Source organism: Microcebus murinus, chromosome 5 (genome assembly GCF_040939455.1).
Source record: "Microcebus murinus isolate Inina chromosome 5, M.murinus_Inina_mat1.0, whole genome shotgun sequence".
In the NCBI taxonomy this organism is placed as follows: Eukaryota; Metazoa; Chordata; class Mammalia; order Primates; family Cheirogaleidae; genus Microcebus; species Microcebus murinus.
This window is the reverse complement of record NC_134108.1, coordinates 3,297,166-3,325,124: the sequence shown is the minus strand read 5'-3', so window position 1 is coordinate 3,325,124 and position 27,959 is coordinate 3,297,166. Positions and strand designations below refer to the sequence as shown.

The 27,959-nt window shown below is 48.4% G+C and overlaps 1 protein-coding gene across 1 annotated transcript; it reads right to left on the bottom strand.

Annotated features, from left to right (window-relative positions):
- Window positions 1-87: 87 nt before the first annotated feature.
- Window positions 88-23,615, bottom strand: C5H6orf118 (chromosome 5 C6orf118 homolog). Its single transcript, XM_076002803.1, has 10 exons — window positions 23,545-23,615; window positions 19,797-20,506; window positions 18,937-19,059; window positions 18,075-18,134; window positions 16,480-16,604; window positions 12,801-12,859; window positions 8,596-8,777; window positions 3,895-3,948; window positions 3,282-3,343; window positions 88-326 (listed from the first exon to the last, which is right to left on the bottom strand). The coding sequence occupies exons 1-10, from the start codon at window positions 23,612-23,614 to the stop codon at window positions 218-220; spliced, it is 1,554 nt and encodes a 517-aa protein (XP_075858918.1). The 5' UTR covers window position 23,615; the 3' UTR covers window positions 88-217.
- Window positions 23,616-27,959: the final 4,344 nt, after the last annotated feature.

The following is a 27,959-nucleotide window of genomic DNA, read 5'->3' as shown; positions in this document are numbered from 1 at the left end:
CCAGTGGGAAGTTATTAATAGAAAGCAGAACATACTTTAATGACTAATTATTGTTACAAATATGCATACAAAAGTAAAGACTAATCATACATGTACATGTATTTATTTCAGTATCTTACATAGGATACGTATACCACAGTAGTTTTATTAGGAATTAAAACTGACAAAAAGGGATGAATCTTTCTTTTATCAGTTTATACTTTTGCAAACATTCGCACTAGATGCTTGGCAGTTGCGAATTTTCTCTGGTCCTTTGTTCAGTCTCTTGAGAGTTATTTGCTGTTTCGTTAAATGTTACAAATTGCTTGATAAATTCTAAAAGGTTCCTTAAAATAAATAAAAATGAATACAATAGATTAGAAGAAATATATTAAGCATCAAAGAAAATTTCAAAATAAGCATCTATTTTAGGACACATTCATCTAAAAACAGACAAGATGAGACTTTGCAACCATCACTCATTTTTGTTTGTTTGTTTGGTTTTTTTGAGACAGAGTCTCACTCTGTTCCCCGGGCTAGAGTGCCGTGGCGTCAGCCTTGCTCACAGCAGCCTCAAACTCCTGGGCTCAAGCGATCCTCCTGCCTCAGCCTCCCAAGTAGCTGGGACTACAGGCATGTGCCACCATGCCCGGCTAATTTTTTCTATATATTTGTAGTTGTCCAGCTAATTTCTTTCTATTTTTGCTTTTTAGTAGAGATGGGGTCTTGCTCTTGCTCAGGCTGGTCTCAAACTCCTGAGCTCAAACGATCTGCCCGCATCGGCCTCCCAGAGTGCTAGTATTACAGGCATGAGCCACCACGCCCGACCCATCACTCTTGTTTTAAAGGATATTTTCAGAGTCTTGGCCCTGAATGTAACAAAGATTCTCTAAATATCTGGGCGCTACCCCTGCAGCATTTCCAGACCAGGCACAGTGCGGCAATGGAAGCAGATTCACCGTGAACATAACAGTGTTTAAGCTTCAGGTTCCTTCATCCTCGTGGCCACGATTGTGGGAGGTGCTTTCTCCATTTTGGATCTGTAACTGCACCTTATTCTTTGAGGACACACAACATGATATAAGGAGCCACAAACTCTGGGTCCACCTGTGTGCTCAGCCAGCACCTGGTGCAATAACCTTCCTTTATGGCTTTCTGGACCAGGTAAGCTGGAAAGTGGGGTGTTCTGTTTCCTGGCCTCCCTACTGCTAACGGTGCTGGCTGGTGAGATGCAGGGGGGAGTACCTGGAAAGGACTGTCCTTCCTAAATGAAACCGAAAAGCCTCATGAGGAGAAGCTCTTCCACCTTGCTGCCCGTGACAATTCACCCTTGACTCTAAAGAGCTTCCACCTTGCTGTTTCTTACCCCAGGGACCATAGACCTCATGCCTGAAGATAGCCCTGCCAAGAGCCCGCACAGGAGAGCCACCCTCCAGGGCAAGCAGGGAGGGAGGACAGCAGAGCCCTGGTTCCTTGGTGATATCACTGGGCCCAGGGCACCTGCCCCTAAAAGTCTTCCTGCTGCGGACCCTAATGAGCCTTTCCATATTTGAACCATCACAGGGTTTTCTGTTGCTCCCAAGACTACAAAATCCTGAGATTGGAACTGTCGCACGGACTCTAAGAAAAGTGACTTCGCAAAGTATAAACTTACATAACAAATGGTATAAATCAACCACTTACTATTTAAACTAAAATATTCAGAATAATAAACTTGTAGGGCTTTTCAAAGATTTAACATCACTAAAAGCCATAGAATTAGAGAAAAGAAAGCCATTCGCACTCTGCACTCTCCCGCTTTCTGCCCGTGAGAATTCACCCTCGACTCTAAAGTTTTGTCTAATGAGTTTATTTCTCTACTACTAAATAGTATGTAAAGATTGAGGTTTAATCCTTGGGCTGAGAATTCTTAAGCATAGAACAGGATGCAGCAGGTATTAGGTTATTAAATATGAAATGCCCAATGTACTTAAAACCTGAGTTTGACAGTTGATATCTAATGATATTTCACTTTGGCGCTTCTACTTTTATTTTTATTGTGAAGGTACATCTTGAGTCTTTCAAACACACACTTTTTAGCTTGTGATTATCTTTCACAAATTTTTTTAGAGCAATTTTTGTGAAACCGTGGAGAAGTCAAATATTCGTGTTATTTTCAAATATGAGTTCTGTTGTGTAACCAATGTAGCATAGACAGCCTGAAATATCAATGAAGCGTTTGGGGAGGATGTGCCTAATGAATGCACAGTACATCAATGCTTTGAGAAGCCCCGTTGTGGTGATTTTAATCTTGAAAATGAGCCACGTAGGTAACCTGAGACCAAGGTGGATAATGATGAGCTGTAAGCTGCAGTGGAAGTGAATCAATTCAATCTATGCATAAAGTGCAAGGTTTGGCATTACTATTCCAACGACATCGGCCATTTGAAAACAAGTCGGCAAAGTAAAGAGGCTGCGTGTAAGGGTGCTGCATGAATTAAACAAGCATCAGAGGAGAAATCATCTCAAAGCTTGCCTTTCTTTGCTGTCATGACATAAAGGCAAAATGTTTCTGTGCCATATTGCTTTGTGAGATGACCCTGCAAGCATTTGGCACAGTGGCTGGACCAAAACCCAGTCCAAAACCACACAGTCGTCAAGAAAAGCTAATGGCGTGTGTTGCGTGGTCCAGTGCTGGTATTATCCACTATAGCTTCATGCAACCTAGTCAGTTGATTACAGTGAATGTCTACTGCAGTCAATGGGAGGAAATGATGAGGATATTTGTGATCATGCAGCTGAGATTCGTCAACAGGGACAGGCCAATCCTTTTGCAAGACAACGCTCGACCACATGTCACCCAAACAACGCTGCTGAAACTACAGAGGCTGGACTTAGAAACTCTGTGTCACCCACTGTATTCACCAGACCTTGCACTGACTGACTACCACTTCCTTCCAGGCTTTGGACCACTTCTTGCAAGGAAAATATATTCACTTCTCAACAAGCTGTGGAAGACGCCTTTCGCGCTTTCATTGTCAGTCATTCTCCAGGCTTCTTTGCTGCTGTCATAAACAACTTACCACTAAGGTGACAAAACTGTGTTTGGGCGCAGACTTTGAGTACTTGTATTACTTCTTGTCTGAGACATAATAAACTGCACTTTTGATTCAAAATCGGACATTTCATATTTAATGACCTTAATAAAGTTAACGCCCACGAGTGTGGACACTTCGAAGGTCTATCTAGTCTAGTTTGAAATGAATGGTTCTGAGAATAGCATCATGTTGCTCTGGTTCTTTTATCACGACATCAGTACTCACTTCTGCTCCTCCTCACTGATCTTACACTTCCCCAGGACCTGCTTCACATGGTTTTCAGTAACCTACAAAGAATTAACGACAACTTGGTCATGGATAATGGTACGATGCTGGTCATGTATGACAGCAATAACATTGAATCCAAACAGATTGCCACTTCTAGAATTTAGTACAAAGATACTAATCCGTACTGTATATGACAAAGAACTATACATACGTAATAGAAGCAGAACTATAAACTGTTAAGCAAGAAATTGTTAGCACGTATTTTGAAGGAGTACTTTGAAAGGTATCAGGGGAGCCCGTTCATTATATTTTTTTGTCACCAAATAAACCCATTGTATGGAATTGTAATGTGCGGAAGGGTTAGAGAAATGGTCAGCGCTGATGGCACATTCAACCATTAAAACTGAATGCTTAATTTTTTTTCACTAATACATTAGCTTACACCTATCCAGTTTTAAGCTAATGTCCAAATAGCCAGATATTCCTAGCATTATACAAAGCTATCATTTAGAGAAAGGATGTATATATTCTTATTTGGCTCACGGCACAAGGCCAGCAGGCTCTATAGGAAATATTTTTATTGACAAACAAAGATCCGCAAAATACTTACTTTTGTTTTCTTACTTAAAATCTTATTTGATGTTTCCAATTTTATAGTTTCATTCTGAATGGGAATAGTTTCAAAAGAAAGATATTTGGTTAAGAAGATATTTGGTTAACTGTTTTTCTCTGCTTATAAGACAAAAATTATTATGTAAATCCTGTCATAATTTCAAGAGTGCTCGATAGCTATGATTTAAAAACAGAAGAATAAACTAATCATAAAATGAAGGACAAATAGTAAGAAAGAAAGATCTTGGCCCTCTGGGTCAAAAACTAGAAGAGATGATAGTTGAAGTTTCAAAAAATTAGAAAACTTTAGGTAAATTCCAGAGGAGAAGAGTTTTTGACTTTTCAGAATAATAGAATTTGTTAAGATGGCTGGAAACAATATAAAAATGTAAATATCAATAAGCCACATATACCAGCAATAACTGGTTATAAACTGTAATTTTAAAAAGTTTTAATTTCCATTTATAACAGTAACACATACTATAAAGTCATAAGAATGCATAACAAAATTATTTAAGACCAAAGCATAAAAATAAATTAAATAAATACAAAATGATCCTGGATGGTAGTATTAATATTGTAAAGTTATCACTTCCTCCCAAATTAATTTAAAAATTCATAGTAAGCATAATCAAAATACCAAGAGCATTATAAACGGAACTTGTAAAATTAGTTAACAGTATGAATGAGAATATTCAAGATAATTATGAACAAAATAATGATGGGCAAGTGGCATAAAAACTTGGTCATTCACATATCCAATATACTGAAAAGGATTAGCAATTATAACAGGCTGCCTAGTATAAAATTAAGAAGTTAGGCTGAGTTTGAATGCTAACTCTACCTTTCTAACTATAACCTCAATCAAGTTACTTAGCACATTTGTGCCTCATTTCCTTACCTAAAAACAAAAAAGTTACTAATAGTGGCTATTGCTTATGGTTATTGAGAATTAAATGAAATAGCATTTTTAGAATATTATCTGGTACACTGTAAATCCTCAATACATTAGCTTTTTTTTCTAGTTAGAAATGGCCTATTTTATAAAAAATATCACCTATGAATACTATAAAAATCTCTATGCACATAAACTTGAAAATGTGTAGGAAATGGATGAATTCTTAGAAACACACTGCTTCCCTAGGCTCAGTCAGGAAGAAATAGACTTACTGAACAGACCAGTATAAAATAAAGAAATTGAATCAGCAATAAAAAAAAACTTCCTAAAAAAAGTCCCAGGCCAGATGGTTTTACCCCCAAATTTTACCAGATTACAAAGAAGAACTGGAGCCTATCCTGCAGAAATTATTCCACAACATTGAAAAAGAAGTAATCCTCCCCAGCATGTTTTATGAAGCTAACATCACCCTGATGTCAAAACCTGGAAAGGACTCAACAACAACAACAAAACTACAGACCAATATCCCTTAAATATAGATGCAAAAATTCTCAAGAAAATCCTACCTAACTGAATTCAGGTGCTTATCAAAAAAATAATCCATTGTGACCAACTGGGCTTCATCCCAGAAATGCAGGGATGGTTCAACACACACAAATCTATAAATGTATTTCACCACATAAATAGAGACAAAAACAAAGACCATATGATCCTCTCAATAGATGCAGAAAAAGCATTTGACAAAATTCAACACCCTTTTATGATACAAATGCTTAATAAAATAGGCATAGAGGGGACCTACCTAACATGGATACAAGCCATATATGACAAACCCACAGCAACATCATATTGAATGGGGAAAAATTGAAAGCATTCCTGCTTAGATCTGGAACCAGATAAGGTTGCCCTTTATCACCACTTCTATTCAACATAATGCTAGAAGTCCTAGCCAGGGCAATCCCACAAGAGAAAGAAATCAAAGGCATTCAAATGGGGGCAGAAGAGGTCAAACTATTGTGCTTTGCTGATGATGTGATCTTATATCTAGAAAACAGCAAAGATTCTGCCATATGACTACTGGACTTGATAAACAAATTCAGCAAAGTCTTAGGTTACAAAATCAATGTACACGAATCAGTAGCATTCCTATACACCAACAACAGTCAAACTGAGAACCAAATCAAAAAAGACTCAATACCCTTCACAATAGCAACAAAGAAAATAAAATACCTAGCAATATATTTGACTAAAGATCTCTACAGGGAGAACTATGAAACACTGAGAAAGGAAATAGCAGAGGACATAAACAGGTGGAAAACCATACCGTGTTCATGGATAGGCCAAATCAACATTAAAATGTCTATACTACCCAAAGTGATCAATAGATTCAAATCAATCCCTCTTAAGAGACTAATATCATTTTTTTTAGATCTAGAAAAAATAATTCTATGCTTCGTATGGAACCAGACAAGACCCTGTATAGCAAAAGCAATCTTAATCAAAAAGAACAAATTTGTAGGCATCAATTTATCAGCCTTAAAGCTATACTACAAGGCTATAGTAACCAAAACAGGATGGGACTGGCACAGAGACATAGACCCATGGAACATAACTGAGAAACCAGGTACAAAACCATCCTCATATTGCCATCTGATCTTTGTCAAAGCAGACAAAAACATTCACTGGGGAAAAGAATCCTTATTCAATAAACGGTGCTGGGAAAACTGGATAACCACATGTAGAAGACTGAAACAGGATCCACACCTCTCCCCTCTCACAAAAATCAACTCATGGTGGATAACAGACTTAAAACTAAGGCATGAAACCATTAAAATTCTAGAAGAAAATGTTAGAAAAAGTCTTATAGACATTGGCTTAGGCAAAGAATTTATGAAGAAGACCCCAAAGGCAATCATAGCAACAAAAATAAATAAATCAATGGCACCTGATCAAATTAAAAAGCTTCTGCACTGCCAAGGAAACTATCATGAGAGCAAACAGACAACCTACAGAATGGGAGAAAATATTTGCACGCTACACATCTGATAAAGGGCTGATAACTAGACTCTATATAGAACTCAGGAAAATCAACAAGAAAAAAAATCAAACCCCCATTAAAAAGTGGACAAAGGACATGAACAGAAATTTTCAAAAGAGGACAAACTAATGACCAACAAACATATTTTAAAAAATGCTCAAGATCTTTAATCATCAGGGAAATGGAAATCAAAACCACAATGAGATATCACTTAACTCCAGTGAGAATGGCCTTTATCAAAAAGTCCCAAAACAATAAATGTTTGTGTGGATGTGGAGAGATGGGAACATTCATATACTGCTAGTGGGACTGCAAACCAGTACAACCTCTGTGGAAATTAATATGAAGATACCTTAAAGAACTACAAGTATAACTACAAGTTCATCCAGCAATCCCATTTCTGGGCATCTACCCAAAGGAAAAAAATACATTATATAAAAAAGAAATCTGCACTCGAATGTTTATAGCAGCACAATTCACAATTGCAAAGATGTAGAAACAACCCAAGTGCCCATCAATACATGAGTGGATTAATAAAATGTGGTATATGCACACCATGGAGTTCTACTCAGTCAAAAAAAAAAAAAAACAATGGTGATATAGCACCTCTTTTATTATCCTGGATAGATAGAGTTGGAGCCCATTCTACTAAGTGAAGTATCACCAGAATGGAAAAACAAGCACCACATGTACTCACCGTCAAATTGGTATTAATTGATCAACACTTATGTGCACATATAGTAATAATATTCATCGGGTGTGGGAAGGTGGGAGGGGGGCTGGGGGGAATGGGTATATTCACATCTAATGGTTGCGCTGCACACCATCTGGGGGATGGACATGCTTGTAGCTCTAACTTGCATGAGGCAAAGGCAGTATAGGTAACACAAACATTTGTACCCCTGTAATATGCTGAAATAAAAAGAAAAAGAAGAAGAAAAACAGAAATGTTCTATTTCAAATCCAGAACCAGAAACCCATTACATAATAGAATAACAAATGCAATTCTATTGTACTTTCCCGTATTTTAATTAAGGAGCCAAATATAATAATAAGTAATTAAATATAAATTAGTGATGTAGAATCTTCATAGGGAATCTTCAATTCCCTAGATTCAACTTATTTAAAGTGGTTTTAATTATGAAAGAAGAGTTTACATGATTTTGGCATTATATCATGCTCACAATACTTAAAGTTAGAAATCATTACTTTTACTGTTTAAAAATTCAACTATAAATTAGTGTTTGTTCTGAGGACATTTACTTAGCATAAACAGCAAGAAAGAAAAGAGATGAAATACCAAAAAAATACACAGAAGGAATTCTGAACATATTATTTTAAGAGAAAGAGAAATTCATACAAAAAAGTTTGGACCACGACTACACTTCTATGTACATTATAATTCTGGTTTAAATAAGCACTGCTGAAAAATATATGTAACTATATAAACCCAAGAATAAAGAATAATCATATATCACTTTATAAATTCTATAACTAGAGTTTAAGTCAGATTAAGTAAGGTTCTACACAAAAATTAGGTTTTGACCATTAACAGAGTTCTAAAGAATTTTTTGTCACCTTCATTTTTATTTTAGATAGATCTTCTAATTTTTATAATTATTTGCTACAGTTTGAAATAAAAATATATTTGGACCAAGTTTTAAGGTATCTCTTACCATACTACAAAATCAAATTGTTTCATGTGTTTGCCAAAATCTTAAGCAAAAGAACAATGTAAATGATTAAATAAATAAATTACATACCTCTAAGCTTTTAATCATATTCTCAGCGATACATGAAACTCCCGTATGAACCAAAGTCGTTTTAATTTCTTTTTCAAGAGCTTGCATTTCTTCCCACTTACTAAGTATTTCACGCCTCTTCTTTTCAACCTTCTCAATAAGAGTAAGGTGCACCCCGTCAGTTACATTTTGCTTAGATGATTCTGGGAATATTTTTTAAAGCACAATATTACTATGCTTAATATCTCCTATTAATAGCATTGTATATTATTAACAATATCATGTAGTAATAATATCTTATACTATATGTAACTATAAATGATAATGTAACTCAAACTCCAAGCATGCCGATAAAACTAATCGGATCCAAGAATGGGGGTATTCATCCTTTAATTCATTCACACAATCAATCGATAAGTGTTTGTTGAACACATACCGTGTTCCCCCGAAAATAAGACCTACCCGTAAAATAAGCCCTAGCAGGATTTCTAAGCATTTGCACAATAGAAGCCCTACCCCGAAAATAAGACCTAGGGACGGGCGTGGCCACGCAGCGCATCTGCACAGCCCATATATTTCGTCGCGGAGCGGGAAAGACGACGAGCAGCCCTTCTCATCTGCCCCGTGAGAGCTCTAGTGCTCCACACGAGAGATGGGGGCCGATGGTTCTGAAGGAAACAGAGTCGCAAGACATTCAGGATGGAATTCGGGGTTTGGAGAGTGATGATGATGTTCCAGAAGAAGGTGACTTAACTATATTTGAATAAATGTAGACTACTGTACCGTACTTACAAAAAATAAATAAATAAATAACACATCCCCTGAAAAGAAGCCCTAGGGTGTCTTCTTGAGGAAAAATAAATATAAGACCCTGTCTTATTTTCGGGGAAACGTGGTAATTTGTGCAGACGCAGGGCTAGGTGGGAAGGCTCGGTGGAGGCGACGGTGCGGGAGTGGAGGAGAGAGCGTCTTACTCGGCGTGGGGAAGGCTCGAGCAGCAGGACTTTGCCAGCGGAGGAGGTGACTACACCGAGACCGGAAGGAGGAATGGAAGTCAGACAACCGGAAGGCAGTGGGGAGGGAGCGGAGGACAGAATCGAGACATACGCAGTGACGTCAGCAAGGAACCCGGCGGGTCCGACTGGCCTCGTGCACGTGCAGAGAAACCAGTCAGAGCTGCTGGAGGGCTTCCCCCGGGCGGACACGCGATCAGACCATGCTCGCGCCGTCCACGGCACGGAAAGTGGATCAGAGGAGGTAGGACTAGAATCAGAAAGACTACTTGGAAAGTTGTCATTCAGACAAGGCGATCCGATCAGGGCGGTGCCCCTGGTGTAAAGAGAGATCCAAAAACGATTGAGGAAATGAAACAAACAAACAAAAGAGTCTTTGGTAACCGACTGGATCTGGAACATAGAGGAGAGGAAGATGCCAACAGCGGGCTCTAGGATTTATTCCAGCTGTAGCTGGGAGGGAACTGGGGAGGTCGGTGCAGAGCAGAGGGAAGGGGCTCGGTTCGAATCCTCGCTTGGCCTCTGATTCCGGCTGTGTTGGGAGTGGCCGCGGGACAGGAGCGCAGAAGGTGCCTGGCACCTGCTTTCTGACTTTGTGTCTGTGTGCTTGGCCATGCGGTCCATGGACACAGCCAGGGAGATGCCAGGTGGGAGAGAGAGGGTGAGTTTAATCTTGGACACGTGAGTCCAGGTGCTTATGGGACACTCAAGATGCCAAGCCCAGTAGGCACCTGGACATACCACCGTTAAGCCCAAAAAAGAATTTTTAGCAGGAAAAACAGATTTAGAATAAAAAAAACATGTGAACCATGCCAAAGACACGCTGGACTCCCAAGAGCATCCACATTTCAGGAGCACAGAAAGGAGAGGGGAACATCAAGAGACTCACCACTAAGGGCTATTTTTGATTGATCAGCACAGTTAGATACTGACCAGAGAGGCGAGGCTTAATTTTTTTAGACAGAACAACCACGTTTTTTGATGGAGAAAAAGCAACTTGAAAGATCAATAACACTCACTTACAGAGAGCAAACAAGATGGAAATCATCGCCGACATTCAACTTCGCCAAATTTGGAAGAAGGGGAACCTTTGCAGGCGCGTTTTGAAACGTGGGGCATCAGCTAAGCAGACACACGGCCGCTCGCGGAGGGGCAAACACGGTCCCCATGGAGCGTCCACGCGACTCTGAGAAGCGCTGCAAAACACACTCTTCCATCCCACCCTGGCCTGAGCGGAGGCCGTCGGCCTCTGAAGGAGTCAGCTCAGGGCACAGAAGCCAAAAGGGCGTCCGGCCAGGTGAGCGGCGTCCACCTGGCCAGCTCCCCGAGGAGGAAGGCCGAGGCGTGGGCACGGGCAGGCTGCACAGAGCGCGCGGTGGCTGGCGGAGCGGGCTCCGGCGGGAGCGTTAGGGAAGGAATAAGCGGCGGGACAGGAGTGTCCCCCACCGCACGAGAGCCGGAGCCGGCAGCTGGGCGCGAATAGGAACAAAGGTCGGCTTGAATTCAGAACGCTGGTGACTGCATCTTGTTTATTCTTTTTGTTAATCTAATCTTGCCCATTTTTTTTTTCCTATTAGTGTCCAGCAATAAATCGTGCAAGTATTTTTTTATTAATCATAGGCTTGTTTTAAGGGACAGCCAGGAAACTGAAAACCGTGTCTACGCGGTTGTGACAGGGACCCCACAACAGATGAGCACCGTGGCGCAGGAGGGAGGGGACCAGCCCCCCCTTTGAGCCCCGGGAAGGGATGAAGGGGGAAGCAGAGAGTCGGCCTGGGACGGAGAACTGGCAGCAAGACGCCCGGCCGAGACGCTGGGCAGGAAAGCAGCGCGGCGGCTCACAGGGAGGAAAGAGGAAACAGGCAGAAAGGGGAAAATAACTCTGGCAAGAACCTCCCAGGTCAAGTCCACTGAGAACTTAAAGTGGGTTATTATGAGTATATCCTAAATGATGCTGAGGAAAAGCTGCAATTCCAGTAAAAGCAGGTATTTACCAAAGTTGGAGGGAAAGTGGCATTTGACTGAACAGTTGGGAAACGGCCAAGACGAGTGCACAAGATACCCAGTTGTAGTTATTTTGATTGATAAATCCCATCCTAAATTATGTAAATTTAAAATCATTTTAATATCCATCGGATGCATAAATATTCCTAAAATGCAGTTGATTTCCCATGAAATGTGCATTCTTCCTCACGGGCAATAACGAGAGGAGGAAGAACAAGCAGGCAGAGTGACTACGCCACGTGCAGGGCTCTGTGCCCAGAGCGCAGTGGCAGCGAGGGCGTCTAGCCGGCCTCAGAGACCCCCAGCCGCGCCCCCAGCCCATCGCTGCGGGGAGGACCACGTGCAGCCCCGGCAGCACCCCGCCCCCCACGCCACGCGCCACGGCGGAGAATGCAGCGGGCATTGGTGGAGAGCGTGTCCGCATGCCAAAGAGCATCTCGAATGCGGACAGCCCTAGGGACTCCTTGACGTCCGCAAACGCTTGCTTCTTTAAGGCGGGAGTACAAACGTAAAGGTTCTGAAAACCAGAATGGGCTCTGTCCTCCTCGCCATGCCCTGGACTCCGTGGAGGCCACGGGAACCACAGAGGCCACGGCTCCACGTTCTCTGCTTGGTCCCACCTGCACCTGCTGAGCAAAGGTTCACCCCCCCTCCCCCATGAGGTCCACTGCGAGCCATTTTCTCTAGGATAAGCGTTTAGTCCTTCGGTGTTTCCTCGTGAGATCCATTTCCCATCTTTGTATCGTCGGGTCAGTTTTCTCAGGATCTCTTCCAAATGCCTTTGTTGAAACTTCACACAATTCTCCCTACAGAAGGCCCTGAATTAATTCAGTGTTCCACTAAAAAACACAAAGATCTTAAGAGAATGATGAAACGGTGCGCGCGCCGTTATCTGAATACGGAGAAACGAAACACCCACAAATACCCAAAACAACAGAAACTGGGATTGGATGATTAAGACTCTGACGAGATCAACTGTGTCCTTGTGTCTTTAAAGCATTTTGTTTAAACTACTTTGCATTAAATGAAAATAATTTATTTCTAAAGAAGGTGAGAAGTTGATGGAGAAAAAAAAAAATAAACGAATAAAATTTAATAACCTCTCTGCAAAACCCATTCAAATACCTAATGGCAGGAGGCCATTTGAAGATTCTTCACACAAGGGCCACAGTACAACACGCGTCGGGGAGACATCCCACAATCACTTGCCTGGCTTCTCCTCCACAGCCTGCAGCAGGGCGTTCTCCGCCTCCAGCTCATCCCTGAGTCTGCAATTCGATCACAGAAAGATAGTGAAGTATCAGAACCCTGCTTGTAGCTTTTTTCTTTTGTCTATTTTACAGCACAGTCTTTCTTTTAGTTGAGACACTGAAGCCTGATCTTCTTACTTGCTAACGCAAAAATGTAATCTGAAGATGCTCATAAAATGACAGCCCTGGTCAGTCAAGCTAGATAAAACAATACTTTCTTACCAAGGTTTGCATAAACCATTCGTTAGAGGAGTTGGGTAATTTAAAATAAATTATTTCCTTTAGTGTTTATTGATATTATTTTGTGATTTCAACTGCTAAGAAGAAAAAAAAAAGAAAGAAAAGAAAAGGAAAGGAAAGAGAGAGAGAGGGAAGAGAGAGAGAGAAGAGAGAGAGAAAGAAAGAAAGAAAGAAAGAGAAAAGAAAGAGAAAAGCAAGAGAAAAGAAAGAAAGAAAAGAAAAGAAAGGAAAAAAAAGGAAAGGAAAGGAAAGGAAAAGAAAAGAGAGAAAAGAAAAGAAAAGAGAAAAGAGAAAAGAGAGAAGAGAAGAGAAGAGAAGAGAAGAGAAGAGAAAAGAAAAGAAAAGAAAAGAAAAGAAAAGAAAAGAAAAGAAAAGAAAAGAAAAGAAAAGAAAAGAAAAGGAGGGGTTAAAAAAAACAAAAACCAGAGCATTGTACACGCAAAGGCAAACACCACACTGAGGGGTACGGAAAGGTCCGATTTTGGAATGCACTTTGCCTATTTCCCTGCATGGTATGACTCCATCCCACATACACAATTTACAAATGCCAATATGTTTGAAACAAAAAGAAATTACAAGAAATTTAAAAAGAAGGAAAAAAAAAAACCCTCAGTATCCTCTTCTTGGTTCAAAGCAAACTAAACCAACAACCTGATTCCTAATAGACTTAAAGAGGAGAAAAACAAGGAGTGTGGTAGGTATTTTATATATGTACATACACTGAAGAAATCACTGTGCTTTTGCTAAAAAAAAAAATCAGCACCACAAACAACTTAATGCCACGTGTCTACAGAGGACCTAATAGTTTGAGATTTATACATATTATTTTAGCTCATTTTACCACAGATGAAAACAGAACAGGAGTGGTGTTATGGCCCTCAATTTTTAGAAACTAGAAGTTCAATCGATTAATAAATGATAACAGCCTTTTCAATGTGTATATTCAGAAGGTTTCGTTTCCAGAAATTTTCTGTGTGTTATATAGTTTTACGTGTCCCTTGTGGTTTTGTTCTACTGCTTTGTTTTTCTTCTTCAGGGACTTGAATTGTATGTGAATTGGAGCTTCTTCTGCTCTCTTCTAACTCAACAACTTGTTCTGACTCTTTATCTCATTTTCATTTTTTAGGTGTTTTCTTCCTTTTCTCTGACAGCCCCCTCATTAAAAACTGTTCTTCCTTAGACATGTCATAATTTAGTCTTGACCTGTGATATGACTTCGACTTTTTCAAATATTTCTCTCCTCCTGTGTCAAATCTTGTCTCTTCCTTTTTTGTCGTTCATTTCTGCACTTGGGTTTAAAATTTCCGGCTCAAAGTTGTGTTCGCATCCCGAAACGCTTTCTCGAGAACATGTAATTTAGAGAGTCGTGCCACAGTTTCCTTCTTCTTCAACTTTCTGTTTGTATCTGGCATGGTAGGATCTTCGTCAGCTAAACGGTTTGGGTTCTCATTCTCCGTTTCTTTCCTGTGGTAGTTTGTACGGACCAAGGCTGTCTACACCCGTGCCGTTTTGCAGGCAGGACTAGTGGTTTGGGGTGGTGTCGTGAGATTCCTATTTAAGACGACTCTTCTCTGTCAGTGTAGCAAGTTGTGCTTTTTGATTGTCGATACACTGTGTTGTTCATGGTTGTCTAATTTGTTTTGCTATAACTGGACAGCTCGTTTGGAGGGAAGAAAAGGCTGGATGGGGAAGGGTTGTGTGCGCTTTGACTTTCTTCTTTTATAGGTTTCTAAATGTTCCTTTCCTGCTCCCTTTTGTCTTCTCGAACATTCCAAAGGATGTGGCTCACTTTCGTCTCGCTTCCGTTGCCCTCTTCCCACCACGCCATGGCGATTCCCAGAGCCGCATCCTCCTCCCTCCCGCTCTCCCTGAGATGTTCCCTCTGCAGTCAGCGCTCCGACCGGTCTGCCAGCCCAGGTGGCAGCCTGTCTCCTCCTCTCGGGGGGCTCTCCCGGCTGCGGGTCGAGGGCAGCCCCAGCCCTGCTGCTCTCTCTCCTGCAAACTTCCCGCAGACCTCTCTTGCTCTCACACGGGTTTGCAGCAGGAACGTGGAAAATGGTTCGTGGCGCTTGATGTTCGCTCGTCTATTTTCAGTTATTTTCAACTCTGGATGCTTCTCTAACGAACCCTATGACCTTACGCTGCCTCGGCACACCTGCCTTCCGTGACCACTTCCCGGGGATCACCCCCATGGGACGGCTGGTCACAGCACACTCGACTCGCCCCACTGGCCCCACAGCCCACATGGGCCATGTGGGTGAGCCACAGCCACCCCTCAGTCACAGGCGACCCCAGTGAGTTCGTGCCTGCTTGTCCTGAACCCACCCGTTAGAGCTCCCTGCGGGAACCGCCCCACGTGAAGCTCTGGATCCAGGTAAATGCTTGGCCCGCAGGTTCTCTCTCTCCCTCCCCTCTGGGTCAGTGAGTGTGCCCTGGACAGTCCCCTCTTCCTGTTGACCCTGCAAGGTGAGCCACCCTCTTCTCTCCACCTCCTGTTACTCCATGTTCTGTGCCTTGCTGGAACACGGCACTTGAACCTGACCTGCCCCAGGCAGGGCTCTGCTCGAGAGTGGCTATCCAGGTTGGAATAAACCAGACACAGGTCCGAGGAGGGCTACAGGGCATCTACTAGTCCAGCCGAGTCCCTTATAAGAGGGACACCGCGTCACAGATTGGACGCCTGGCATTAAGCCCGCAGGCCAGGATGACAAAGCACCCCACGAAAGGCCACCTGCAAACGTCCACCGCCAGGTGGCCGGTCAGAGCAGAGCCGGAGAGACCCTCTGTGGGAGAGACCCATGGGCCACTCGGAGCAAACCACAGCAGGGCCTCCTGTCCTCTAGTTACCCCAAAGGCAGATTTTGTTTTTCGGTTTTGTTTCTTGTTTTGTTTGCTTGAGGATATTTTGGATGTTTCAGATTGTCTTTATTTATTTATTTTTTCTTATTTATCCTGGCATGTCTATGTCTAACAGATTTGGGCTTGATTTTTTTTTTGCAAAACTGTTACAGGCACTATATCCTGTTCCACTGTGACTTGACCCTGGGAAACCAGAGAGGCTGCAGTAAGTTTGCACATGAAAATAATAAGGGTCTTCATAGGAGGCGTCCTTGAATCTGCAGCCCTCTCACCTCTCAGAAAGTCTTCAGGGGACCACCAAAAAGAAATGAGTTTCCTCCAGAAACCTCCCCACACTCCACCCACAGGAACACCACGTTTAGTGGGGGTCTGCGGCCACGTAGGTGGGGGTCTGCAGACGCGGCCACATGCCAGGCACGGTCCTGGGAACGGTGGCACGCCACACCCAGCAGCGCAGAAGAACTCTACGCTCGTGACATGGCTTTGAGACGCGCTAGGTACAACCCAAACATAGAGCCAGTCGGCTCGCCCGGGCTCACTTGTCATTCCGCTCCAGGGCAGCTTTGACGGCCGTCACCAGCACCCGCAGCTCCTCCCGGGCTCGTTGCACGTCCGCCTTCTTCACGGGCCGCTTCTCCAGCCCCTGGGCCTGAGCCAGAAGCGTCTAGACGGGGCCAGGCACACGAAGGGGGGACAGTCGCTCAGGGGGTGGGTGAGAACTTTCCCCTTCGTTACTAACATATGTTCCACCCGCCCTGGGCTGAGACATAAACTCTAGTTAAACTAGGGAAATCGGGAGGACCCCAGGGAGGGAAGGGCATTGGGGGAGGAATGGCGAATCAAGGGATGTTCTGGGTAAAATACGTTTTTCAGTATTTTAAGATTGTGTTCTTCCAAGAAATTAAAAAAAAAAAAATTGTGGGAGAGTTCTACTGTTGGCTTGTGTGAGGGGAAAGACCTGCTGAGTAAAGTGCTTCGGGGACATTATTAGAAGCACCACAATTATTTCTTCTAGTTAGTGAGGAGCGACATTAGTACAGCTAGCATCCACGGCTGTGAAGGAGAGCTGTGCCGGAAGGCAGGGACACAAAGACCCCTGTCCCCAGGGGAGGGGCTGCCTGGCACTCAGAAACAGAAGGAAGGGCCGGGTGTTTGAGTGAGACTCGGGTGTATGTGCTCCTGTTGCACTCAGCCTCAAAGAGTGAGGGGCAGGAGCAGGGTAGCTCCCCTCCCCCGGGGCCGCTGGTGATTCCTGTGAACACAAAAGCTTGTCCTGCTGCACCACGAGAGGGCTCAGAACTGAGAAGACGGTGCCCACGTGTGATTCTGGATTAGGAAGTGAGTTACGGCTCACCTCCCAGCAATGCTGTTATTTATTTTTATTTTTTTTCATATACCAAGTAAGAAACTATGTCTACTTTGCAAGATATTATAAAACTGTTAAACTTGATTGAATTTAAAATGCCAAATTCATCTTCGTTACTGTGTTAGATTCTCCTGGTTTTTGTAAGCGATATAATGTTATTCCCGTCTTAACATATTTTATTACCAGAACAAGTGCGTGTTTAACACAACCCTGCAGGGAACACCTGGAAAGTTGTCCCCAGTGAAATGAAGAGACTATGGGTTCATGCTGCAGCTTGCTGCAGGCTAGCTGTCACCATGTCACCAGTGCCTCCCCCAGGTGACAACGGGACAGTGGTTTTTGGTAATTACTGACATAGCACTATTTATGTTCTTAAATTATATATATATACACATATATATATAGTTATGGTTATATATATATACACCCATATATAGTTTGTAACTGTATATAGTATATATAGAGTTACTGTATATACTGTATATTATATACTGTATATTATATACTGTATATAGTATATATAGAGTTACATTTTATAGATATAGATATAGTTACATTAGTGGTTTGGGAATGTAGACTGATCACTAATATCCTTACCCTAGTGCAAAGCCCATTCCTTATAGAAAGTAGTGACTATTCTAAATTACAAATGCACAAATAAGGCTTCGTGGATTCTGAATGTTTCCCTCTCCTCATGAAATAAATACGAAGCCATGGGTAAAAAAAAAAAAAAAGACTTTCTCTAAGCTCTTGGTGAGCGACGACTACCTTATACTGTGCTGTGGGCTGGGAGTCCAGCAGGATTGCCACGTAGAGCTCGTACTCATCCTGCATAAAACACAAAAGGCAAAAATCCATTGGAAATGCGTCAGGAGATTGCACTGCAAGTGTTTCTGTGTATGTAAATAATATGAAAGCTAAGAATGGTGCAGTTTAGATTTTTCAGAAACCTTCTTATGGTATACTAAACAGTGTACACACTAACATTTATAAAGATCGCACCATCTTTGAAGCATGTTTGAGCAGTAACTACTGGTCACCTCTGAATACCATCATGAAGTACCTTGACACACAGACAGCAAATCATCTGCTGCCGTGCAAAACTCCGTGGATTTGGGCCCTGCTGACCTGCCAGAGCTGAGCTTCCCAATGGCGAGGGCATCTCCGGGCAGCAGCCCACCTGATCTCCATGGTTAAATGTCCCTTGTCATTTAGGGAAATTGGAGAACAGCATGATCTTTACGCAACCTAATTTCAACTCAGATTCCACAGGAAGGTTATCTCCAGCACGAAATTACAACAAACCTATAATTCCACAAGGATTCGTGTAACACTACATAAATATAATCACAAAAGTTTATGTGTCATATATGTTCAATTTCTAGCAGGTTATAACATATAATTGGGAAGCTTTAGTGGGAAACTATGGGGCTTCGGAGAGAGCTAACTGGGTGGCTATTCCACATTCCCTTTTATGATTTACGTGACTGCAGACAGATGACTTCAATTTCTCCTTGTCTGCAGAAAGGGGACGGACCGTGACACTCAGCAGAGTGTCGGGGAGGCTTGAGACCAACCCTGTATGCAGGGCGTCCTGCCTAGTTCTCAACTGTGATGGTATGTTTCTTACCTTAATTTCTTTCAAGATGTCCCCAAATATCAAAGAACTGTTGCAGACATCTTCAAAGATGTCGCTGAAGATCTGCAGTCTGTTCAGCCCTTGAGGGTCACAGGTGCACACCCTCTGGAGTTCCTGGAGGAGAACACAGGGCCAGCCCATTTCAGGATGACTCCCTTCTCCTTTCAGAACCACCTTGCTCGGGGGAAGGACCCGGGAAGGACAGAGCTGCCACCACCCAGGCACCCCGTCCCAGCAGAGCAGGTGGCAGACCAAGGTGACTCTGATCCACCCCTGCTAGTTGCTCAGTCTTTCATTACCTGGTCACGCAAGGTTTGACTTTTCTGTCTTTTCATCCTTTATTCACTCCCTCCATCCTGTACTCAGGGGTTCACCCTGCCCCCTCACACCCCCAAGCCCCTCTCTCCCTTCCATCAATCTCCTCAGCCCCAAATCTCCAGGTCTGGTCATCTCACGGGGTGGGGAGAGAGCTATTTTATTTTCTTCCCTGCATTCTGCCCTGTCTGAGGTAACGTCCACGGCCCGGCAGCCCTTCCCGTCACACCAGCCCCCGGCTCCGGCTACCCCTGGTCCCCGGGCAGGCTTCCCCTGCACCGCAGAGCTCAGCGCTGTCTCCACGCTCCTGTGCTTTCAGGGTCAGGCAGGAAACCCTTCCTCAGCCCCTCCTGTTTCTCCTGCAAGGGTTTCGTTCCCTGTCTCTGCTATGGAGCCTTTGCTGCCTAACTTGCCTCCAAATTACTCTCCCCGCGCAGCCCGTTTTGCATTTCACCCTGTGCCACCCACTGACCTTGCCAAATGTCTAGCACCTGGCGGCTTTCTTTTGGACGGTGCTGAGGCCCCGCCCTCCTCACCTGCCGCAGCTTCCTCTCGTGGCACACGGCCGCCGCGCTCCCGGTGAAGTCGTGCTTCAGGAGGTCCTGCTTCCCAAGGACGTCTTTCTGGAAATCCAGGAACTTCTTATACCTGTCCGCCTTCGTTATCCCGGCCAGGTAGGAGCTGACGTGGCGGTACTGGTCCTTGCCCGGGGGCGACAGGGCACACTGGCGGCTGGAGCCCACCGCCTTGTACCGCAGCACCTTCAGGTCCGGCACGGTGAGCTCCTCCCTGCGCCGCTGCGGCGGGCCGGGGGAGCCGTCCCCCACTCCCTCGGTCTCCTCCTTCCCAGCCGGAGCCGTCCTGGGAGCCAGATCCTCCTCCGAGGCGCAGGGGGCCGCCGCCTGGGGGTGCAAGTACCTGAAGAGCCGCGTGCTCTGGGCATCGTTGGGGACCAGAGCTGTGTTGAGGGTGAAGTGGACCAGAGCCTCCTTCATCTCTGCGACCTTGCTCTCGGGCGGGGGCATTCCCGCCGCCGCGGGGACGGGGGCCTGCCGCGGCCGCTGGGCATTGCGCCAGTGCTGCAGGATCGTCTCGGGCGGCCTGTACAGCTTGTTGGGGTTCAGGTGCCCGGAGGTGTAGAGATAGACGTCCTCCTTGTGGTCCCTCTGCAGCCTGTTCAGCAGCTTCCGCAGGTTGCACAGAGTGTTCACCCCGGGCGTCTCGCAGTGCCGCCAGTGCAGGTAAACTGCGCAGAAGAGACGGCGCGACTGTGAGACCCCGCTCTGGGCGGGTCCATTCGCTGGGCTGGCGTACGCCAGGCCCAAAGAGGGGTCATAAAGATAAAGGGAAACAGCACCTGGCCCGGCCCATCAGAAGTCACAGCGGTGCCGGGCTGAGGCTCTGCTGCGGGTGAGGGGCGCACAGGTGCAGAGCGTGTGCCACCCGGTCGCCCCGCCCCGGACCCCCGCGCCAACGCGGGAGACGCCGGAGCCTTCTAGCGAGACAGAATGTTTCTTGCAATGTTAGCAAAGCTCCTGGAAGAAAAGTCTAAGAGTTTCACTGTAATTCTACGTGACGACGCTTAACGACGTCCTCCCTAACTCGCTGCACCTGCGTGTTTGTTCCTTTCCTCCCTTGACACGGACAGGCCTCGGGAGTCCCCGAGCAAAGCCCGGGACAGCTGGCGGGCCGCTCGCCCTTCCCGTCCCTCCCCACAGAGAGGCTGCGTTGAGGGGACCCTGAGCCCCTCCACACGCGAGGTCCAGGCCGCTCCCAAGTCCCGGGGGCGGCTCTGGTCCACACATGGCCGGGGACATAAGTACCAGGGCTATGTGGCCTTCTGAGTCAACTTCCACACTGCGTGGCAGCAGAAACACTACGTAACCTCTCCCCAAACCTTAGCTGCTCCGCCTGCAAAATCAGGATAATCGTCTCCAGATGGTTGATTGGAACCCAAAGGGAATCGCTGTCGGCAAAGAGGCACATGGCATGGAGTGGCCTCCCTAAACTGTGCCCTTTTGCATTAACCACTTCGGTGCGGCGCTCACCGGCCACGACACCTCGCCCACAGCCGCACGCACAGTCCGCGCGGCGGTCTGCGCTGTGCGTTGACGACGCGGCCGTTTCGCTCTTGTGTGACAAGGACAGCTGGAAAGCACTGGGAGCTTGTTCTACTTTACAGGCAGCTTTCCTCGTCACGTAAATCAGAATAGGTAACACAGACAGACATGTTTTCATTACGTTATTTTTGAATGTTCACAATTTGAATGTTCACAATTTATTTTGATAGATGAAAAATTAGAAAAGTCATATCAAGGCTGTCGGCTAAAGTCGCTGTGCAGGTCCGTCTGCGGCTGTCGGCGACAGTGGTCGCTCGTACCGAAGCGATTAAAGGCCTACAGGACCGGGGCCGCCTTGCTAAATATTTGTGCGAGGACACGAGGCCGCCCAGATGCGCCCCCTCGTGTGCCGTCTTCCACCACGAGGACCGCGGCGGCGCTGGGCTGGCCGCGTGGCTCTGTCTTCGCAGAGAGCTGGAGGGAAAGCAGGCAGCCTCCCCCGCCCACGCGGCCGAGGCCCGGCGCCCCAGCCTGGCCGAGCACTGGCTGCAGAGTGGCCGCCAGGCCCACGGAACACGCAGGGTTCCCTGTGTCCCGCACGTCTCACCCAGGACTCCCCGTGGGCAGCGGCCAGCCCGCCTGCAACTAGCCCCAGCCCCGGTGGCAGACGGGGAAGCCCAGAGGCGTCATGCGGCCCAGTCAGGTGCAGGCGGCGGACAAGTGGCAGGACCGGCTTCCGAACCAGCCTTCCTGCCCCGACCCTGGGACTGCTGCCCTCCCTGCCCCCACAGCCCCGGGCACAGGCGGGTGGAGAGGACCCCCTTCTGGACCCCACGCCACATGCAAACCCGTTTCTGTGCCCAATCCATGCCTAAAAATAGTGACATCACTGTCTCTGCTTCCCCTAAGAGTGGGGGGGGGCGAGGGGAGGCTTGAGCAGGGAGAGAGACCACCGGCCACACCACCGCCCTGACACGGGCCAAACGGACGCCGCGTTGACCCCGTGGCTTGGGACCTGCCGAGGGTCCTCACTTGTGCAGGGGTGCCGGGCGGTGGGCGCTCAGCAGAGCCGCACGTCCGGCCCCGCACGACCCTCTGGTCCCCCGTCAGCGCGGCGTGGAGTGAGTTGCCTGGGACGCCCGACACTTCCCCAGAACGCAGGCCGTGCGTGCCGCGGCCTTCCCGGCTGCGGGCTGCTGGGAGGGCCCCGAGCCTGCAGGCAGGCTGGGCGGAGCTGGGCCAGGTGTGTTCGGCGCAGGGTGACTAGTGATATCTGCACCTGCTGATGGGTTTGTTGCGCGTCGAGAAGCATCTGTGTTCTATCAAAGGAAACGATACCATCCCGCAGCTGGGAGACTTTTAAAAATTATCGCCGCCGTCTGCTGCCCAGCTAGTGTGCAGGGCTCGTTTCATCCTCACTACTGCCCGGGAGGTGGGCACTGTGACTATCCTCACTTGACAGGTGAGGAAACTGAGGCACGACTGGTCTCAGACTATATAGCGTGCAGTCAGGTGCTGAGCCGCCTCCGGCCCAGGCTCCCCGGCTGCGCGCTCACCTGCACGGAAACAGTGCTAAGCGCACTTTGACACGGGAAAATAACATTTCTTTCTAAGTATTTTATTATTCAGACTGTTTAGCTCAGGGCAAGGAACTTTCTGCCCACCCCGAGTTCACCTGCGCGGGTCCCCACGCCCAGCGTGCGCCGAACAGAGCCACAGCTGAGCTGTCAGGTGGCCTGGGCTCGCGTCCCCACAGAGCCCCACCCGGAAAAACCACGTGGACAGCCCAGCCCTCGGGGCCCAGCGGCGACACAAAGCGAGAGGCCTTGGAGAACCCTGTAGCGATGGGTGTGGACACCCCATGCTGTGTGGTCCTGGGCGAGCGTCGTGGAGTGGTGGCAGCCACAGGACATTTCCTGAAGTTCAGCTTTTTAAAAAGAACTCTCTGAGCTGGGAGCCAGAAACCTGCCCCTTCACTCCTCCTCCTCTTCCTCCCAGAGAGCGCTCTCACCCACGTACACACACACACCACGCCCTACTCGCTGTGCACACGCACGCCCTGCCGTGCCACTCTGTGAGCTGTCGTTAGGTTCCCTGAGCAGGAAGCGCAAATCCAGTCCCAACCCCGGGGACGGGCGGCTGATGTGCAGCCCCCAGAAACCCGCCTCACTCTCAGGCTGGTTCAGGGGGGCTGGGAAGCCCACGAGACGGCCCGTCCACTTACACTCGGGATCCCGGTGCTCGGCCATGGCTGCCGCCTCCCTCCTGCCACAGCGCCGGCCGGCCGTTCCCATGGGAACCACAAACACTCCACGCCCCTCCCCCCGCACCTCCGCAGGGAGCAACCGGCAGCCCGTCCAGGGCATCTCCCTCTTCCTTCTGCGCCTCAGCCCCTCCCGAACGGGGAGGACTAAGCAGGCGTGTGCTCACAGGTTTTACTTTTTATTTTTAAATGTTTACCTTTTCAGAAAGTAAGACTTGATAAATTTTAAATAAAACACTTTGTGTAATTAAAAAAAAAACCACCAAAATATCATGGTGCTTTCTAATTCCTTGCCAAAAGCCTAGGGGACAAAATACACCTGCTCTTTATTTAGGCGTCTCCTTTAGAGATGTGCGGGTTGCACAGTGCACGGCCCCTCCAGCTGTACCTGGAGATCCGGCATATAGTGGGCGCCGGTCACTCAGTGATCATTTAGTCGTGTGTCAGTGCTGTCATCCGTGTATTTCCTAGTATCATCGAATTGAGATCCCGTGAGGTGAAGTAATTTGCCCGAGATCACTCAGCAGACAGGAGAACTCGCAGGTGTGTAAACGTCCACCTGCAAACCTCAAAGTCTGCGCCTGTCCTCAGACTTTGCGCCCATGTGGCAAGGGTGCAAAGAGCTAGCACCTGCCCGTGTCTTTGAAAACTGCATCATTCTACTCACACCTCATGCAGCCAGAAAGAATTCGAGTGTGGGGAAGGGCGACGCCACTGCTCTTAGGAGCCGCCTTGGGGCCAGCCGCCCCCGGCCCTACGATGGGAAAGCTGGTAAGAACCCGGGGCAAGTCCCGGGAGGAAGCGAGACCGCCGTGGCGGGCGGGAGGTTTGGGGCGCGGTGGTCTGCTCGTCCGCTCCCCCGGCGGCTGCCCAGACGCTTTCAAGGTGAGCAGTCGGCCCCCTGAAGCCGGCGCGCCCCGGCCTCTCGGCGGCCCCAGGACCGGGCTGGCGGGCTCAGCCTGTGAAGAGGTGACGGACGGGCTTCCCGACTTTCCCTCGGCAGCGTCGTCCTGGGCATCCAGGCATCGACACCACCCCCAGAAACGCTGACGGGGAAACACCCACGAAGGGCATCTAAGCGCGAGCCCCAGGGAGGAGGTGATCGGGGCTCCCCCCTGCAGCTGACCGCAAAGTGGGGCGTCACGGAGGCGGCCAGGTTTTACACCGCCAGCTGTCGGAGATGGAGAAATGATGCGCTGCGCTCAGAATTCCGGGTCGCGCAGTGCACAGCCGCTCCGACTGTACCTGGAGACCTGGCACGTGGCAGGTGCCAGTCACTCAGTGACTCAGTAAAGTGGCTGCTTCACGGGTTCCGAGCTATCCCGCCATTCCCACGCCGCACAGACAGGCGACAGGTGAGGAGAGGTGTTCCCCGCCTGACTCCCACAGGTGGGCCGGGGGCCCGAGTGGGGCGCGCATGGGCTCCCCGAGACAGAGCTGCTCTCCCCCCCACCCGCCGGCCCCGGCCCGGGCTGCCCTCACACCTGCTCCCCGGCATGAAAGCAGACTTGGTTCATTTTGCATGGAATTGCAGACTCACGCTTTTATACTAGAAAGAAAATAATTTGTTTTCAGGACCTGAGTCTCTCCCAAGTCATCCCTTATGGCGAGGGACACAAATACTGTTAAATTAATTTACACGGCAAAGATCAGGAAGTCAAAAGCCCTCCCGTGGCTCTCCTATTGCTAAACATGTCATCAAAGTGTTTGAGGCAGAGACATACTTAACTATTTTGTTATTGGTGCAATGAATTGCACTGGAGCCTCCTCCGGGCCAGACTTCCCGCGGGAGCCGCGGAGCGCCGCTGCCGGTGCAAACTGTGTGTGCGAGCAAATGCCGGGCTGCGATGAGCGTGGCTGCTGTTCCCTTTACCCACTCTGGGTGGCACTTGAGCACCCCGTAAACCCCTGCACTGCGGAAAGCAACGGGGATGAGACTTTATCTGCCATCCCGGCTGATTCTTGCATCCGCCCATCCTGTCACCCTGCCCTTCATTCAGGTGGGGGGGCACTGTCTGCCGCTGTGGCTTTGCTGAGGGCGCAGAGGTGCGAGGTGACCCCTGCTCTGCAGGCGCGGCTGCTCCGCGGGCAGGGGATTTAGGAGTGAAAGGCGGCGTGGTCCGAGCAGCACCGAGACGGGAGTGGGCTGGCGGGGGGAGGAGGGAAGGGTTCCCGTCGACTGCAGAGGCTCCCAGGGAGGCCCTGACCAGGGCGGGGAAGAGCCCTGGAATCGGGAACTGGCCAAAAATAAACCTCTCCAGTCACCGCTTTTTGCCTGTTAGAATTCGTCGCACAAAACACGAAGAATCTTGCGACAATAATTCTCAAGCATCTCCTTCCTAAGCTCTGGGAAAAGCCAACGGTGTGCTCTGTGCTCAGGAGATTTCAGACGGACGGGCAGGGCAGGAGCCGAAACAGGCGGAGTCAGGACGCAATTTCAGGCGACAGCGGCCCCTGAGAAAGGTTTGACGAGAGAGAGGGGCTATCAAGTGTCTGTTTGGGAAGGACAGTCCTGTCCCTACGCACCGTAGCGGTGGATGGCAGCCGGGGCAGGAGTCAGGACAGTCTCCAGCTATGCCCAGGTCAGCAGTGGCCGACATTGGGGTTCTAGGACCCCCTCTCTTCCCTCTCCACAGACTAACCCATCAGTTAGTCTGTCCGTCCGTCTGTCTCTCTCTGGCATCACCAATCTTTGCTCTTCTGCGGGGACATTTCCATCAGAAAACTAACATGCCCACTCTCTCGCCTCAGAAAACACATAAAAACAAAACTTTGCGCCGACCCCACCTCTCTCTCAGGCACTCACTTGGCCCACCACAGGGAAGGCTTCGGCTGCCCCAGGGCAGAGCAAGCAGTTCCCCGCTGGGCCTCGGTTCCTGGGGGGGGGGGTCCTCTATGCTGTCCCACCCACAGGGGAGCTGTTCCCCTCGGCCCTTCTCATGTGTAGGCTTTGTTTTGCCCTAAAGGCGATTTTCTGGAACACAGTGCAAAACTGTATTTTAAAGTGGTATTCGAGGGCAAGATAACTGCGAGATCCCCAAAGCGTGGCAAGGCCATGAGGAAACCGTGCAGAAACGCCGCCCTCCGGGGACCGCCTCACGCCCCCACCTGCCCCCAAGTCTCCTCCTCCTGCAGAACATACCGGAGAAACGCTGCCGTTCTTACTTGCAGAATGTGGCTTCTTCCTTGTCCACACGTGTTTCCCAGCGCCCAGCTGAAATGCTGTTTCAGCGGTGCAAACGACTTGGGAATCTTCAGCCGGGAGACGCGTCCTCCCCGCCAAGCAGCGAGGGGCAGGCGGGCGCAGAAAGCGCCCTGCACGCGCCCCGCCCTGCGGCCACTCTCCTCGGAGACAAGCCGCGTGTCCCGATCCTCCTGCGACGTCCCACAGACGGCCCGTGTGGACAAGGACATTCACGCGTACGGTCTCCCTGTCCTTTCTGTGACGCCAGGACCGCGTGTCGCTTCCACGTCAGCGCCTGGCCTTTCTCTCTTGGAAACGTGTCTTGGGGATGGTTCCGGACCAGCGTGCAAAACGCCGCCTGGCTTTTTAGCAGCTCTATGGCATTGCACCTCGTGGCCACCGGATTGCAACTGATTTAATCAGCAGACGCTGGGGGACCCTGTGCCGTCCCCACTCTTCTGCCCTTAGGCCCCTGCTTGTCTGAGATGGCGTCACACACGCGTGGGGCCGTAGGGGGGCACAGAGGCTGCACCCCAGGGTGCAGGCGCCCGGTCACAGGGTCTGAGCTGTGCGATGCAGGGAGAGCCCGCCAGGCTGTCCCCCGGGGGGCCCGGAGGGGGTGACGCCAGTCTCCACGGCCCCAGCAGTGACGAGGTGCCGGCCGCCCCCCTCTGCACTCACTGCCCAGCTGCGCCCTCCGCCAGGACACTGCAGTACTTTCTGGTCGTTGCTGACGTAAGGCTGCCATCAAGGGAAAAGGCAAATCTGTCATTAAACTGCAAAGGGAAAGGGAAGAGCGACAACGCTTTGTGAACGCAGCGCGAGCCTCACCGGTTTAGACGGAGGGGCAGGGCAGGCCTCTCTGTGGGTTCCCCGCGGCTGCTGGTCACTAAACGTGACCACACATCTGGTGGCTCAAGACGGCCCCCAGGTGTAAACCTCACCGTTCTGGAGGCCAGCCGTCCGCAGCGGGGTTCGCCGGCTAAAGTCGGGGCCTCGCAGGGCTGGCTCTTTTCGGACGCCGGGCCGAGGCCGCGTCCTCGCCTTTGCAGCTCCCGCGCCCCGTGGCTCTTGGCCCTTCCTGCGTTGGCGGAGCAGAGGTTTCTCCTGTCACGGACGCTCTCCTGCCCCCTCTCCCTTGACCGAGGACCCCTGCGGTTGCACTGCACCCCCCCCATAATCCAGGCGTTAC

Bases quoted from the DNA above. Each gene is read 5' to 3' on its own strand.
- C5H6orf118 (XM_076002803.1), bottom strand. From the start codon at position 23,614: ATGGGAACGGCCGGCCGGCGCTGTGGCAGGAGGGAGGCGGCAGCCATG. The intron at 12,860-16,479 runs GTGAGCCCGGGC...ATCGAATTGCAG, and splicing joins GCCCTGGAGCGGAATGACAA to ACTCAGGGATGAGCTGGAGG. The intron at 3,949-8,595 runs GTATGTAATTTA...ATTCCCATTCAG, and splicing joins ATATGATTAAAAGCTTAGAG to AATGAAACTATAAAATTGGA.